General features: G+C 43.4%; 1 protein-coding gene across 1 annotated transcript in view; it reads left to right on the top strand.

Moving 5' to 3' along the window:
* The window catches only part of gucy1a2 (guanylate cyclase 1, soluble, alpha 2), a 93,265-nt gene that overhangs the window by 64,202 nt on the left and 11,785 nt on the right, over positions 1-17,278 (top strand). The window contains exons 7-9 of the mRNA XM_056282883.1: positions 4,338-4,550; positions 6,815-7,087; positions 9,544-9,687. Of these exons, the coding sequence (XP_056138858.1) occupies positions 4,338-4,550; positions 6,815-7,087; positions 9,544-9,687 (630 nt within the window). The remainder of the gene's footprint in view (positions 1-4,337; positions 4,551-6,814; positions 7,088-9,543; positions 9,688-17,278) is intronic.

The raw sequence follows: 17,278 nt of genomic DNA, 5'->3' as shown, positions 1-17,278 counted from the left end.
TGCTGAGACAGGCTGGAGTGTTTTTCGTGCAACCATGTCACTTCAGACCTTCCATGTCTTGTCAAGAGTCATTCGCTTTGACAGTCAGGAAAGCAGTGTTGCTCGCCGTGCTCATGACAAACTTGCTCCCATTAGGGAGGTTTGGGACGAGCGGGTGGAACGCTTGCCATGCGTCTACAATCCAGGGCCAGAGGTCACTGTAGATGAGCGACTAGTCCCGTTCAGAGGTCGCTGTCCCTTCAGGCAGTATATCCCAAGCAAACCTGGGAAATACGAGATTAAAATCTTGGCAGCGTGCAATGCCAGGACCAGCTATGCATGGAACATGCAAGTATACACCGGAAAATCTGCAAGTGGAGTGGCAGAGAAAAATCAAGGCATACGGGTGGTGCTGGACATGACACAGGGGCTTCGAGGGCACAACATCACCTGTGATAACTTCTTCACATCTTATGCCCCCGGCCAAGAACTGCTGAAGAAAAAACTCACCATGGTAGGAACAGTCAGGAAGAATAAACCTGGGCTTCCTTCTGCACTGCTAGACACAAAGGACAGAGCCCCTCTCTCCTCAGAGTTTGCATTTACGGAGACCGCCACAACGGTGTCATACTGTCCAAAGAAAAGGAAAAATGTCGTCATGATGTCTACTCTCTACAAGAATGCTGCTGTGAGCAGTAGGGAGGACAAAAAGCATCCTGGACTACAACAGGAACAAAGGCGGAGTCGACAACCTCCACAAGGTCACTGGCACGTACACTTGCCAAAGGAAGACGGCCCGGTGGTCAGTGGCTGTCTTTTATAACATTCTTGATGTCTCAGCCTACAATGCATTTGTGGTGTGGACTGAAATAAATCCTGGGTGGAACATCAGGAAGTTCAACAAGAGGAGGCTCTTTCTTTAGGAGCTGGGAAGAGCTCTGGTGAATCTCCACATTGAACAACGTCAGTCGGTTCCCCGAACTCCTGGCTCTGCCAACTTGATGAGAGAGCTGCAGGCTGCAACCACATCAGCAACCTCTACTAGGGCAGAGGATGCCAGTGGCAGCAAGAGAAAGAGGTGCCAGTCCTGCCCTTCCAACAAGGACAGAAAAACCAGCACAACTTGCCACACTTGTAAAAAATACATCTGCAGGGAGCACACTCAAACAATTGCATACTGTGATTCGTGCATGTGAACACACACACACACTGGATACACAGAAACACCCTTGTTCATGTTTGTGTTTAATTTTAATCTGCTATTTTGAATCAAATAAAGTTGTGCTTTATGAAAAAAGCTTTCTTTTTTTTTTTTTTACCTTTTTCTAACAAATCTAGATGGGTCAATTTTGAGCCGTAACACCACAGAGGTTACTATAGTTAATAATATAAAGTTCTAAAAACTTTTTTTTTAGAAATTGTATTCAAATATTAGTCTATTATAGTCAGATAACTATATTCACTATAGGGAATATAATGAGTGAATTAAATCCCATTTTTAACTTAAAAATATGTGGTGTAATGTGTCTTGGGGCCATAAAATAAAATTACAACAGGATTGTATGGTTATGAATGCATAATAAGTTAGTTATGATGTAGAAAAAACAATACTGGATGATAGTCATTGTTTTTTAGTGTTTTGGACCGAGGGTTCAAAATTGACCCGCGAACGCACGGGACACAAACAGCTTTCGAATGCAGCACAAGGGTTAAGAGTCACAAAATTCCCACTTCCCAGTCAGCTTGAATCTCATTTACTGTTGTGGGTGTCTGTTCCAGATTCCGTTGTTGTTCCCCTCACACTACAGGATTTCCAGTCACAAAAGTCAAACGTGTTTGATTACAGGGGGCGTCCGGGTAGCGTGGTGGTCTATTCCATTGCCTACCAACATGGGGATTGCTGGTTCGAATCCCCATTGCCTCCGGCTTGGTCGGGCGTCCCTACAGACACAATTGGCCATGTCTGCAGGTGGGAAGCCGGATGTGGGCATGTGTCCTGGTTGCTGCACTAGCGCCTCCTCTGGTCGGTCGGGGCGCCTGTTCAGGGGTGAGGGGAAACTGGGGGAGAATAGCGTGACTCTCCCGTGCTACGTCCCCCTGGGGAAACTCCTCACTGTCAGGTGAAAAGAAGCAGCTGATGACTCCACATGTATCAGAGGAGGTATGTGGTAGTCTGCAGCCCTTCTGGTTCGGCAGAGGGGGTGGAGCAGAGATCGGGATTGCTTGGTGGAGTGGGGTAATTGGCCAAGTGCAGTTGGGGAGAAAAGGGGGGAGGGGGATAAAAAATTAAATAAAAACATGTTTGATTAAGCTGGGCGGCCCCGAATGGCTTGTGAGTAGATCAGGATCTTCTGGTCTGGGAAGACAACTGATTCTGACCAGCCTCAAATTGGGGACCCCCCCCCACCACCATTCTCGAGGACTAAATCCAGGCCTAAAATCAGGCATTGTCCTATAGTGTGCACCTAGCCTCATCAAGAAGAGGTAGTTAGCACTCTGAAACAGTTCATAGTCATGTTCAAGGGCATATTCATGTCCTTTCTTAACATCTCCTGAGGTAATTTGCCCAGTGTATTCATTTCTCTTTTCTCTCCTGCCGAGCTGCAAAGAGCAAATATTGATCTGCTTTGTTTACATACAGCCTGCAAGGTTTGGACAAAAAATATATGGCTGAACCCAGGGGTGCTGCTGGGTATTTTGGGCCCCTGACAAGATATTTTACTGGGGCTGTGTTCAGAACCGCCTACTAACGTACTATTAACGTACTAAGCATGATGTCAAAATGAGTATGTAGTGCGTCCCAACTGTAAGTTTTTGGAGGACACAGGTAGGAAAATAGTGGATAAGGTGTCAGCTGGACTAGACCTGAATCTAACCCACATAGAAACCAGAGGCTAATAAAAGAACACAAACCACCACGCATAACTGTGTCACTCACTCCATCTCGCTTTCTCTCCTTTTGCTCACTGTCTCTGTATTTTATTTCTCAGAGAACAATGGAGGATCATTTAGCATGTTTAGCATGATAGGATGGTGTTAAATATCTATCTTTATCTTGTTATTCTGTGCGACAAAGCGATTTTTAATCTCATTTTTAACATCCCTCTCTTTGTTTTTCAGTGGCTACTTTCTGCTTTTCTGCCTCCGTCTCTCTATCTTGCGCTGTGTAATATGAGTCAGATGTTAATGAATAGCTCTTCTGATGCCTCCTTCTCCTTCCCCCATCACTTTCTGTCTCTTGGGGCTTTTCTGCTCTCCATCAGTCCCTCCCCTATAGTAGCAGCTAATTATGACTGTTGGGTAATTTTGGGTCAGATAGTATTGGTATTTCTTATTTGACTGAATGGCACCTTCTTCTCATTCCTTCCTCCCCCTCTTTTCTTCTGTGTGCTGGGCAGTTATAGGCATTAAGGCTAGCTTTAACTGACAGATGTCTTCTTCCCTTTACGATCATAGAAATGACAACCAAGTGCAAAATACTGAAAACCTTTGCTGGAAATTAGATGACAAATGTTTGATCATCTTCTTTATTTTTAAGGTGAACATTATATTTTGCTATGTTGGAACCACATATATTTCATGTATAATCTCACCTATCATACACAAAACAAAACAAAAATACTTAATATTCATCATCATCATCAATATCAGTTCTGTAACCTATGGAGGTCATAGGAGCGCAGCTGATGCCTCAACATGTTGAGTCATCATTGTGTTTCAGTAGGGGGAGTACCTAGTGGTCCTTATCTCCTCTCCAGGTATGGGTGGCCATTGGTTCACAGAGGAACGCATCCGCCCTTTGACAGGTTTTGGTTTTAGTCCTGCTGGGTGTCCACACACCCTCCTCACAACAACCCAAGGGTTGAAGCGGGGGAGCCGGTTTAGTCGCTGACGACCCGATGGTTGTAGTTTAACGTTGTACCCAGGACCGAAATTGGTACTGCATTAAAATTGGTAATACAAAAAAGGAGAGTAGATGAAAAACCAAGAGAAAAACGGCACTACTTTCTAATAACCAGAGCCTTGCCTCCCATCCAAGCTCTCATCTCAATTGTTCAGCAGCAAGCTACATTATTTTGCAGATTTTTTAAAACAGAAAAGGGAAAAATGTTGCCGGCCAGATGTAAATACCTAAATTAGCAATGCCCATATAGGTATAGTTGTGAAGTAGAGCATGGTTAATCTGTTTGGACTGCTATTAACTCATTTTGATGTGCTGCTTATTTAGGCAGTGCTGGTTTTAACTCTTCAAAACATGGCAAAAACATTTTGTTCTACATCGTCAATACAAGACGACCAACTTTTTAACCCAACCAATATCTCTCTTCCATCCGTTTGTTTTTCTTCTTTTCTGACAGGTGATGGAATTGAAAGGTCAGATGATTCACGTACCAGAATCCTGCTCCCTTATGTTCCTGGGCTCACCGCGTGTTGATAAGCTGGAGGAACTGATGGGCAGGGGGCTCCACCTGTCAGACATCCCCATCCACGACGCCACGCGGGATGTTATCCTGGTGGGGGAGCAGGCCAAGGCACAGGACGGCCTTAAGAAGAGGATGGACAAGCTTAAGGTACAAGGGGCAGAGTGGGGGCAGTGGCAACTTTCTCCAGGTTAAGCCAGTTAGCTTCCCGTGTCAAACTCAATTTTAAATAAAAATAATTTCTCCCAATTTAAAGCCATAAAAAAGAAAAATGCAAACAGGGATCCGCGATTTCTGAATGGAGACTCCTCAGTATCCCTCAGTTCATGCTCAAGTTTCAGCGTGACCTGGCTGTTGCACGCTTTTCGGCCCCCAAACTCTGTAAATTCCATCCAGAGTTGCACAGAGTTTGAGTTCCTTCACTAAATAGGAAGTTCTGGCTGCAGGAAACAACTCTCCACACCCTCATAAATTGCTGTCCATGTCCTTGTGCAAGTTACCCTGCTGTCTTCCAGAGCTGTTCATCTGCCAGTGGTGTAGTGTTGCACTCTCCCTTATGCTGTTGGCACACTGGCTGCACCATGGCGTTGTATGTAATGCAACTGATGTCCGTAATCGAACACACCAATCAAAACAAGAAAATGGAGGAAAACCCTGCGTTGGTCTTTTGGCTGACAAATATGATCACAACTATCTTGTTTATATCTTTATAATACCCTACAAAATTTAAATATTGGAGGGAGATAATTAAATGTCATAAAACTTGTGATAGCTATGATTGAACATAGTATTATGATACGAAATCATAAAAATAAAACATTATATTCAGTGCTCATTATTATATTTTATTTCTTAACAATAACTAGCTTACCATCCCAGCAACTAGCACAACATCACTTCCACTCGGGTTTACTTATTGATTTTGATGCATAGATTGGATAAATCCAATGTGTCCTTGGCCCAAAACACACTGCAACGGCATCAGCATGCAACAGTGCTAGCTGTGTGCAGGATTACATTTGAAATGAATATAGCTTCTGGGCGTCCGGGTAGTGTAGCGGTCTATTCCATTGCCTACCAATATAGGAATCACCAGCTGGAATCCCCGTGTTACGTCCGGCTTGGTCGGGTGTCCCTACAGACACAATTGGCTGTGTCTGCGGGTGGGAAGCCGGATGTGGGTGTGCGTCCTGGTCGCCGCACTAGCGCCTCTTCTGGTCAGTTGGGGCGCCTGTTCAGGGGGGAGGGGGAACTGGGGGGAATAGCGTGATCCTCCCACGCGCTACATCCCCTTGGCGAAACGCCTCACTGTCAGGTGAAAAGAAGCAGCTGGCGACTCACGTGGTAGTCTGCAGCCCTCTCCGGATCAGCAGAGGGGATGGAGCCACGACCGGGACGACTCGGAAGAGTACAGCAATTGGCCAAGTACAACTGGGGAGAAAAAAGAAGGGGGGGGGATAAAAAAAGAAAGAAAGAAATGTATAGAGCTTCAGTTCTTCTGTTGCAATATAACAAAGTGATGCAGCTGGTGTGTCCATGCCATTACGGCCTTCTGCCCAACTAAGCTGTTTTGAAACAGGAATGTCTTAAGTCATCATGCCTACCTAAAGACAAGACTCCGACCAAAATGTAATAAACGCTCTAAGACAATGTTGCTACTTTAAGTATGATAAAAAAAAAATATATATATATATTCATTTAAAAAAAATCAAATTTAATTATTAATTTTCCTAATTCTGGGTGAAACGGTAAGCGGCCTCTGTGTGCTATCACCAGACACGTGAGGTGTGAATGTTGTCACTCGCTCTGACTCCAGGGCTGAAGGGGGAGCCTCCATATTTGCTATGCAGACTCGCTACCTAATCTTAACCCCAAACCTGACCACTGTAACTGTAGTTACCATTGCTACTGCGAGAAAATTTATTTTTCTGTACGCATTGCATGACATTGTCAAGATGTGATATTTGTGTGACACTTCCTGAGAATGTGAATTGGCAGGCGTCGTCAGTCACGTGGTTTGGGAGCTGTCCATCACAGAAAAAGGGGGCGGGACATTGGGAAATAACCCGTTGGACAAAGTCCTTAAGAACTGATAAATTCAAGGAGTAAACCGGATGTAACACATATGGAAACATATCCACCACATAATATTCAAATACGGTCAAAAAGTTGCCATAAATATGTAGATATGCATCTGTATTAGAACGTTTTGTTTTTTTTAATTTGATGGAAATTATTTTAAAAATACATTCTCATGGACCAGGTATTTGAATTTGGCGAGACACTCCCAGAAACCCATGCAACAAATATTTAAGGTGTTAATATCGATGCCTTCAAATGAGTAAAATACATTCAACAATACCTCCGAAATTCCCCCCCCCCCGTCCCCCTTTTTGTCCGCCTCCTCTTTCCAGGCGACACTGGAGAAGACTCATCAGGCACTGGAGGAGGAGAAGAGGAGGACCGTGGATCTCCTCTACTCCATATTTCCAGGAGATGTAGCCCAGAAACTGTGGCAGGGCCAGCATGTGCCCGCCCGTAAATTTGACGATGTGACCATGCTCTTCTCAGACATCGTTGGGTTTACAGCTGTTTGTGCCCAGTGCACGCCCATGCAGGTCATCTCCATGCTGAACGAATTGTACACACGCTTTGACTACCAGTGTGGCATCCTGGATGTGTATAAGGTAGGACGACAAAGAGACACACTCATACACGCACACTGCATTTCATGCCGGGTAGGATAGAGAGTGAGAGAGAAAGACATATAGACAAAGCTCCTGAGTCAGACTCGATCTCAGAGGGGTGCCATCATGACTGAGCCTACATTTTATGCACTTATCTGGTTGTGCCAACAGGAAGACCTCATATTGTATTTATTTTATGGGTGTCAAATATGGTTATGATAATTTTCAATTCATTTTCAAACTCAGATTTTCATTTGGTGGATGTCCTTATGAGAGCCTTAGAAAGGTGAGATATTAGCTGTGATTTAAAGGCAGACTTTGTGGCGTCCTCAGGATGAGGGGTAGGTCATTCCACAGTTACGGGACAGTTACAGGGCGGCAACAAAGAAAATGTTATCATCAAAAATGAGACAGTTGTTTTTTCAGATGGTAAGAATGGTACCAGCCTCAGAGAAGCAGAGAGGGTGGATTTTGGTGTACATGTGTGGAAGATCTGTGATGGACTGGCGGCCTGTCCATGGTGTCTCACCGCCTGCCGCCCAATGACTGCTGGGATAGGCTCCAGCATCCCCACGACTCATGAGAGCAGGATAAGCGGTTTGGATAATGGATGGAATAGATGGATGTGTGGAAGATGCGGCACGGTGGCGCAGTTGTTAGTGCGGTCGCCTCACAGCAAGAAGGTCCTGGGTTTGAGCCCCGGGGTAGTCTAACCTTGGGGGTCATCCCGGGTCGTCCTCTATGTGGAGTTTGCATGTTCTCCCCGTGTCTGCGTGGGTTTCCTCCGGGGGCTCTTGTTTCTTCCCACAGTCCAAAGACATGTAGGTCAGGTGAATCAGCCATACTAAATTGTCCCTAGGCGTGAATGTGTGTGTGTGTGTGTGTGTGTGTGTGTGTGTGTGTGTGTGTGTGTGTGTGTGTGTGTGTGTGTATTGGTCTGGCGGCCTGTCCAGGGTGGCTCCCTGCTTGCCGCCCAATGACTGGTGGGATACGCTCCAGCATCCCCGTGACCCTGAGTAAAGGATAAGCGGGTTGGGTAACGGATGTGTGGAAGATCAGCTACGTAAGGTGGAGCCAGGCTGTTGGAGTGTTGGAGGTCAATATCCAGATCTTGTAGTTCATTCTGGATTTGATGGGGAGTAACTGGAGGTTTTTAAGAGTTGGAGAGATGGGCTGCCAGGTTTGAACATATCATCACTTTCAGATGAGGGGTAGATAGGAGACAAAATCTAGTAAGAGACAGGTAGTGTCAGGGAGACAAGGTGAGGGTTTGCTACAAAGGGAGGGAATGCAGTTTTGACCAGCTCAGAGATGTACACTGCCAACCTTCTTGTATATCTATCTACTCCATGCGTCTGTATATCCTGTTTTTTTCTGCGTGCTGTTTGGTTCCCTGTCAGACAGGACAGACAGAGGTGAGGGAGGGGGAGCCGTATGTTGTCATTCTTTTGGTTTCTCTGTCTAAATGACTGCACCGGTGTTAGATGAGTGTTAAAAGGCTCATCTCTTGATTTTCTCATTGAAGCCTCTTTCAGTTGTTGTCTCTGTCTCCTCTCCCCATCTCTCTGTCTCCGCTCTCATTAGGGCTTTGTCAAATGTCACTTCACGTTTTTCCATCTCACAAATATGACAAGACGAATAAAAATTGGGCAATATCTGTTTTTTTATTTGCCTGTTTTTACATTTGCCGCAGGATGGATAAAATGGGAATTCTTCCCTAGCAATGCACTGACCCCATCATTTTACTGTCACTCTTCTTCAATTGGATTTATTTGAACATTAAAGTTATCACGGTTTTCTGGTGAAAGTCTGTGACTTTTGAGTTGAAATTTTTTTTTTTTTTTGCTATAGTTGCTTTTTTTAATATGAAGGCAGCTCACTTAACAGATTCCCCTATTTTCATATAGTTGAAAACATGACAACTATGTTGTCAAAGAAAGCTGAATCACTTCATCTGGACACCATATGATCATATGAAACCGGTCGTTGGTTTGAGTCGTTATGCCGCTGTATGGTTTATAAGGGTGGGGGTACCTGCGGTCAGTTTAGGCTGAAGAGGTCACTTAGATGAGTTGTGAAACGTATCTGTTAATAATAAACATTGTGTCCAGATGAACTGATTCAACCTTCTTTGATTTTCTTACCTGGATTACTGAGCATGCATAAAGACGACAACTATTGTTGGTTAACAGTAACCAAACTTGGGTAGTAATGTTTTAAATATTACCATTACGTCTCTTGACACTCTTAGATTTTATTTGGATTTTGTTGTTATTTTTGCAATGATATTTTTACAGCCGGGTTATTTCACCGTGCAGAAATTCTCTCTGATTACTAACAAATGACAGAAATGAAAACGAATGACATCTCATGTACCTAACAACGGGTACCAAAGTAATCCTCTTCTTCCCAAACATTTTGCATCCCCATCCTCCTCTACTCCAATTCCCATCCAGATTGAGACAATAGGTGACGCATACTGTGTGGCAGGCGGACTCCACAAGAAGATTGACAGCCATGCCAAGCCAATCGCACACATGGCACTGAAGATGATGGAGCTCTCAGAGGAAGTGCTGACGCCTGATGGCAAACCCATCAAGGTGAGTCTCCGTTGGTCGCGGGGGGGGGGGGGTGAAAAAGAGGCAGAGGAGGAAAAGGATGATGATGAAGCCATAACTGAAGAACAGTGGTAACATATGCACTGCAGATGTTCCTGAGAATTCCTTCGGGGGATGGAAGCAGTGGGATGCATTAATGTGAAAATATTATTCTATTTATAATGCTCTATTGTTGGACCCCCCTTTTTGGTCCAGTAGAAGCCTTTCAATTGCTAATTTGACCATTCAAGGAATTCTGGGCTCTAATAAGGACTATTCATGGAGTCCGCATGTCTCGGATTTTTTTTTTCCTTCAAAACTTTGTTTATTGGGTTTCCAGACAAATAACAGATAACAGCAGTTTCAAATGAGGCTTTGAGTAATTACAAAACAGAAGATCAGAGAAAGAAAAGAAACAGAACATCTGTATGAGAACGTGAACAAAACAAGACAAAAAAAAGGAAAAACAAACGAACAAGCAAAATAAACAGATTGATTACCTATGAGAAGAAATTATGTGGTTACATGGCAAATGTAATAGTAAACATGTGTCCACACATACACTTGCACACATGTGGAGTATGAAACAATAAAACAAAAAGTGAATATTTCAATAAATTAGGTAGGGATATTGAAAATGGTCTGAGAGCTTCTCAATCCGTGATGGTAGTAAAGGTTAGTTCATCAGCTTATACAAAACAATGGGTCCCATGTCCCCTTAAAACTAGCGAGCGATCCTCTTTGTGTACACCTAATTTCTTCCTTATTAATAAAGTTGAAGATATCGCTAATCCAAGAGTGATTGGTAGGTGGAGCGGGGAACTTCCACTTGACGAGAATCAGGCGTCTAGCCAGAAGAGTTGCAAAAGCTATAAAGTTCTTCATATGATTTTGCGTTTCAGGTGTGAGGGTGACACCGAATAAGGCAGTGATTGCTGGTGATTTGAGAGAGACAGAAATAACCTGTGAGATCGTATTGACTATTTCCAACCAAAAGTTATTGTAAAGAGGGGCATGTCCAATCATATGGATACAGGTGGCTGGAGATTGATGACATCTATCACAGACAGGGTCCACATCCTCATACATTCTTCTTAACATCAGTTAAGTGATAGCGGGGAAGAACCTTACACTGTAGCGACCCGTGCCTAGCAGAGATGGAGGAGTGAGCCCACTGCAAACACTCATCCCATACATTATCTTCCATTTCAAAATGTAAATCATTCTCCCATAGCGTTTTAGTGGTGTGCAGTGAGATAGGATTAAGTGAGTGGAGAAGACTATATAAAACAGAGATTATGCCCTTCACAGTGGGTAGTGGGGTTAAAAAGTGGTCAACACTACTAGTAGCTGCTTTTAAATTAGGAAAACTAGGGTAAACATTTCTAGCAAAACAACATACCTGTAAGTACCTAAATATGATCTTTAGTAATATTAAACTTTACTGATAGTTGTTGGAAAGATGAGAATATGTTAACAGAATATAAGTCTTTGATTGTTTTGATACCAGAAGCATGCCAGGAAGAATATGTATTATCTATTAAAGAAGGCTAGAATAATGGATTTGCTGCTAATGGAGCAAGGAAAGAGAGGGTCTGAAGGCCAAAATATTGCTCGAATTGTTTCTATATCCTTAGCGTTGATTTAACTATTATATTTTTTGAATAGGGAGAGACTGAGAAATTCACGAGAGCATGAACAAAAGCAGATAGGGAGGCTGGTCTAGAAGAGGAGGATTCCATTTTTATCCAAGTGTGGAGAGAGTGGGAGCCCTCCAGATGAAGCCATAACTGAACTGCTCTCAAGTTAGAGGTCCAGTAGTAAAATCTAAAATTTGCAATGCTAGACCCCCGAGAGGTTTTGGCCTCTGAAGTGTTGCAGAGTCTTGGAATCTTCCTGTTTCAGATGAATTCAGATATTAATTTATCAATCTTACAAAAGAAGGACTGCGGAAGAAAAGCATTGGAACAAATAGGAAAACGAAAACGTTGGGAGGGTATTCATTTTAAAAGAATTGATCTGGGTCGCTAGGGCTATATTTAACAAAGACCAGCGCTCAAAATCATCCCGTGTCTTAGCAACTGTAACCTGAATACCCAAGTATACAATGCTATCTGAGGCAACCTTAAAAGGGAAATTATACAGTCGGCAGTTTCTTGCTGACAGATTCAGGGGTAATATCTCACTTTTGGCCAGATTAAGTTTGTAGCCAGATACGGCCAAAAGAGGTAAATATGTTTAGAGCAGTTGGAACTGATACTGAGGGGTCAAAGATATACACTAAGATATTGTACGTGTAAATTAAAACAATGTGTTCAACACCATATCTGAGTACACCTGTAATATGTGGGTGTGACCGGAGAGCCACAGCAAGTGGCTTGATGGTAATGGGAAAAGTCAATAGTGGTCAATAGTGGACTTTTCCCATAGTGATGGGAAAAGTCAATTTGTGAGTTCATTGGACAGCAAGTGTGTATTAAGGTGCCAGGGGGATTTGTAAACTCATAGTTTTAAAATTGTATTTCGAATATGACAGGAGCATGGTCTGAAATCAAGTATAGGGAAATATGTGGATATGTTGGTTAGTTTAAAAAACACTGATGGAAAAAAAAGGCATCACTGTCCCAATTAGGACCATAAAAATTGACAACAGCCACAGAGGTATTATATAAATGACCAGTTACAATTACATATCTCCCGTTAGCGTCAGAAACATTGTCAGAACAAGTCAAGATCACCGATTATTGAATTAAAATTGCCACGCTGCTGGACTTCCCCTGGGAAGATGAATGATACACCTGACCAACCCACTTTCTACACAGCCTGGCATGATCTGACAGTTATAGGCGGGTCTCCTGGAGATAAATGATATGTACTCCTAAATGGTGAAGCTGGTGGCGTACTTGCTATGCTTCATTGGCTTATTTAGACATCTACATAGCCAACTTACGCATTTTGACCCCCTCCCAGTCGGACAAAATGGGCTAGGATGAGCCATATCCTATTCTCAATTTAAGTGAGGGTATGTACAAGTGTATTCAATGATAAATGAATAGCCATTACAAACGTTTAAGTAAAGTGACCTAGTGACAAGTAAATTAAAGTACAACAAAGAACATGTAAGAAGTGAACAACAAACCAGCCCCCACCCCCCTTGAATAAGCGCCTCCCCAAACGAGACACATGCTAATCCCATTGTCTGTCTGAACTCTCTGTTGATATAAAACCAAAGTTCCATCTAAGAGGGGATATGACATAACACTGAGTTATTTGTGATAAGTAGAGAGCATTAATTACTCATAAAAGTATGGCAAATAAGACGATAGATCTCAATTTTTAAGGTAACTTTATAAAATAAGAGTTATGCAGCACACTGTTGGTACCAAAAATTAAAGGGGAAAGAAATGACTGCCCACTAGACCACAGCATTTGGGTTGACTGACTTTTTCACACTTGCGTTAACAAAGTCCATGGCTGAGTCCGGGTCGTTGAATGTGTGCGTTGATCCGCCTAGCAGGGTTATTTCAGTACAGGTGGGAAGAGAAGACCAAATTTAGTACTGGGACAGGAGTGGCGCTGCCACTTCACACCTGCAAAGGAAGTGCGCTTTTTGGAGATGGAAGCGGTCTAGTCAAGGAAGATGAAAAGTTTTCTAACCCTGTACTGGAGTGGAGAAGCCCGGGAGGCTTCGCCAGCATGTTGCAAAATTTCATTGCGGACATTGGAAGTCGTGGCTCTTGATGATAGAAGGACGGGGCGCTTCTCCCTCCTTGGCCTTTGTGCGGAGATGGGGTTGGTCAAGTAACAGCGTCTCATCCAGCCTCAGTTGCAGTTGTGCAACAAAGTTGGTCGGGCGAGGACCCTCCAAACCATCTGGAACACCAATCAAATGAGCATTATTTCTCCTTGACCTTCCAAGTCCTCACATTTGCCAGTCAGTAGTTTCACCTGGGCTTTCAGAGTGTTCACTATTGAGTCCGGCTTGGACAGCTAGCTGCCGTTGTCTGTGCATGCACACTCCAGCTCATGTGTGGTCTGGTCATGGCTGTTTAGCCGCTGTCGTAGAGGTTCAACTGTAATTTCCAGTGCCGTTTTACTGAAGTAATCACCAAGAGAAGGTCAGAAGCCAGTAAATCAATTCTCCCGCATATATCACATTTCATGGAAGCACGCATTGAGTCAAGCTGCTCCCAATCAGAAAGGTTAGCATGGTTAGCATCTGGCTTTGGCATGTTATTATGAATCCCACAGCACTTATAGGCAAGACACGCCCCGCGTAGCATTCAAGCACTAGGATTGGCCAGGCGTCTGTGTGGCTTTGGCAGGAAACCTGGATCAGTCAAGGGTGAGGCTTTGTAGTGGCGTCCTTGCAATGTATCTACCTTCAGTTGAGTAGAGGACATGGCCGGCTCAAAAATGGAAAAAGTGGGCTGAAGTTGTGTTAAGACAGAAAAACAAAACAAAACAAAACAGGGTACCAACAAGTATCTGCAGATAAATCATGCTCGTAATTTGAATTTAGTCACACCCTCATGGAGCAATGAAGAAATGCGCCTCACATGGTGATGAGCAGACCCGGAAGTCAGTGTCTCTGACTCAAACTGATCTTCATTCCTGAAGTCTGTTGATAAGCATGCTGTCATTTTGACACTATTCTTGGGACCGAGCATCTTAACCTGAAAGGTTGGCATGCTTTTTAAATGTTACACTCCTGGATGTGGGGACCTTCAAGGTTTAACGGATTCGGCTATGCTATGCACTGTATTGAGTGCACAGTATTATGGGTTTTGAGAGTGGCTGCTGACCTTTTTCGTGTCAAACACTCTTTACTCTTGAGCTTTGTTTACTGTCATTCTCTGCACTAGTCGAGATGATTATATGAAATTGACATAAAAATCTTGAAATATGCTTGAAGACAAAACAATGTAACATCTGTGAGCAGTCAAAGCTCCGCTATCATCCCTCTTCTTTCACATATTTAAATGCACGATAACACTTCTTCCCTTTCTTTCTTGTTTCCGTACGCATTTTCAACCTTTTTTTCATTATTCATGAATTCGCTCCCCTTCTTCTTTCATCCATTTCTTGTATGCTATATTCATAATTTCCATTCCAGTGCATTTGGGTTAAACGAGACTGCTGCAACACATTAAGATTTACTATGACACCTCCTGTGAGTTAGCTCAGGGATTTAACTAATGTGTTGCCACAGTTGGAAGGTTGCTGTAATTTGACAAATGTGATGCCCTCCTTCCCTGTGGTTCAGCGAGGAATTCTTTAAACACAAATTGCCTTATTTCTATCCTTTCTTTCTTCCCGGTCTTTGGTCCCTTTTTCTTTTTAGGGGTCCAAGCAGCGATAGCTGTGGAACCCTGTTGTTTTTCTAAGGATTATTATTGTTTCAGCAAAACGCTACAATAAGTGGATTTACGTTTTGGGTCATATCTCGGGCTCTGTATGGAATTTTTGAGAAATTCCCCCCCCCCCTCTAATTCTTTGGAAGCTTTCGAATCTAACGCACCCATTCCCGCCAATTTCCACCTGCCAAATTTTCCCGCTATTTTCAAAAAAACGAAAGTGAAAGTAAAATGAACTAGTCTGAGGCTGTTCGTCCGATTCGCATGAAATTTGGTATTCGTCATCTCCAGACAATGCTGATAAAAAGTTTTCGAAAGAATTTTAATATGCCTTTCCATTTCGAAGTTACATGGCAATCAAAATGTAAGGTGTGGTCCATAGTGATTCTATTGCCTATATCTTGTGATATGATTGTTCAAACGTAACGAAACTCAACACAACATTCTTTGGAAGCACACCACATTTTGTGACATTTGTCCGTAGGGGGCGCTACAACTGACACATGTCAATATCTCAAAAACCGCTTTGAGCTAAAAATCTGAAATTTGGTATACTTATACTTGGACCAATTTGGCTACATTGCCTAAAGTGCCGATTGGCTGGATTACCAAAATGGCCGCCAAACAGCCAATCAAAATTCAGTAGCTAATATTTGCTAGTGTGAATGGCCGATCTTCACGAAACTTCACAGGTTTCTTCTTTGTGACACATACATAGAAGCCATGTACCAAATATGAAACAGATCAGACTCATGGGGGCGCTATAATGTTGGTAGGCAGATGCAATATTGCTTGGACCCCGTTATTCGCCACTTGCAGCTGTATTTATTCCTTATCTTTCTTCTAACCCCTTACCATTTTACTTACCTCTTTCCCTATCATCATCATTTGTCCTTTTTTCTTTCTCTCCTTTTCTGTCTTGTATCTCAGGTCTCCTGCTCCTTTGCCAACTCCTTTGGCCCACCTCCTTGCACATCCTCCTCCTTGTCCTTTCATTTTACACGTCTCTCCACTGAAGGTCTCCACTGTCTCTCATTCTGTTTATTATTACCTATAACTACTATTTGGAATTGCTATAGTTTTAGGCAAATCCTTATTTTACTTCTTCATCCTCTTGTGTATGTGCACACCTGCAAGTAACTGTGTGTGTGTGTGTGTGTGTGTGTGTGTGTGTGTGTGTGTGTGTGTGTCTGTGTGTGTGTGTGTCTGTGTGTCTGTGTGTCTGTGTGTGTGTGTGTGTTTGTAAGCACATTCACTGCAGAGTGCAGAGAGCACTAACGTGGGATGCTGTCTGAGGCAGTTTCCACCAGGCCGCTGAAAGTGCAGACCATTGAAAACAGCACTCTGCTGACTCCCAACTCTCAGACTCTGATTCTTGGAATCAAAAGCATGCTGTAAAGGAAGACGGGGATTTTAGGCACAAGCTAAACATTTGGTTGCCCTCCCCATGCCATTCGCTTTAACCTCCACCAGGGTTGCAAACTCTCCTCCAGCCTCATGCCCTCACGCTGCCCAAACAATTCTCACGCCAAAACTCTGCGGCAGCAACAGAGATGAAAACGGTAAGAGACACTCCGCCTGCGTATGTACTCGCTTGGATCCGCGGGGTCTCGATGCGCTCCTCATGTGAATCGACAGGCAATCAAGGGCTTCGCGAGTAAATGCCAGGCACTCTATCTGTGGTAGCCGCAGAAATGGCTTCTGTGCACTACAGAATCCCTGCCAATACCAGGGCCGTAGCACAAAATTCTGGGCCCTATACATAAGCAGTCTCCGCGGGCCCCTTTCCTCTTTTGTCTCTCATGCATCACTTTTTTTAGTTCTAGCATACTGTATATTATTTACATTCACAGTACATTACGCTATTTTAACCTAACTTAACCTAACCTAACTATCTTGCAGTGACTGAAAAAATGTATAGTATCACTTGAAACTTTGATGCATCTTAGGGTACTGATGCTGACACCCATGATGCTTATTCAACAGTATATGCCCACTGACGGGACTTCTTGTTTGCAAAGTCGTTGATTAGATCTTTAAAGTCCAATTGTTTTGCTAATCGGCTTTCAATTGAGAGTAATGCCAGGCTGTTCAGCCTCTCCTGGGACATCCCTGATCTGACCTCTGCTTGTGCTTGTATCAGCAGCAACTCGCGACAGGACTGGATGAGCTGCATTGAGAGATGCTCGTGAGGGGCGGACTAAACCATTTTGCATTTTGTAAGGGGTGAGAGGGGC

The sequence above is a fragment of the Lampris incognitus genome, chromosome 7, assembly GCF_029633865.1.
Source record: "Lampris incognitus isolate fLamInc1 chromosome 7, fLamInc1.hap2, whole genome shotgun sequence".
Classification (NCBI taxonomy): domain Eukaryota; kingdom Metazoa; phylum Chordata; class Actinopteri; order Lampriformes; family Lampridae; genus Lampris; species Lampris incognitus.
This window is presented reverse-complemented; position numbering and strand designations above follow the sequence as displayed.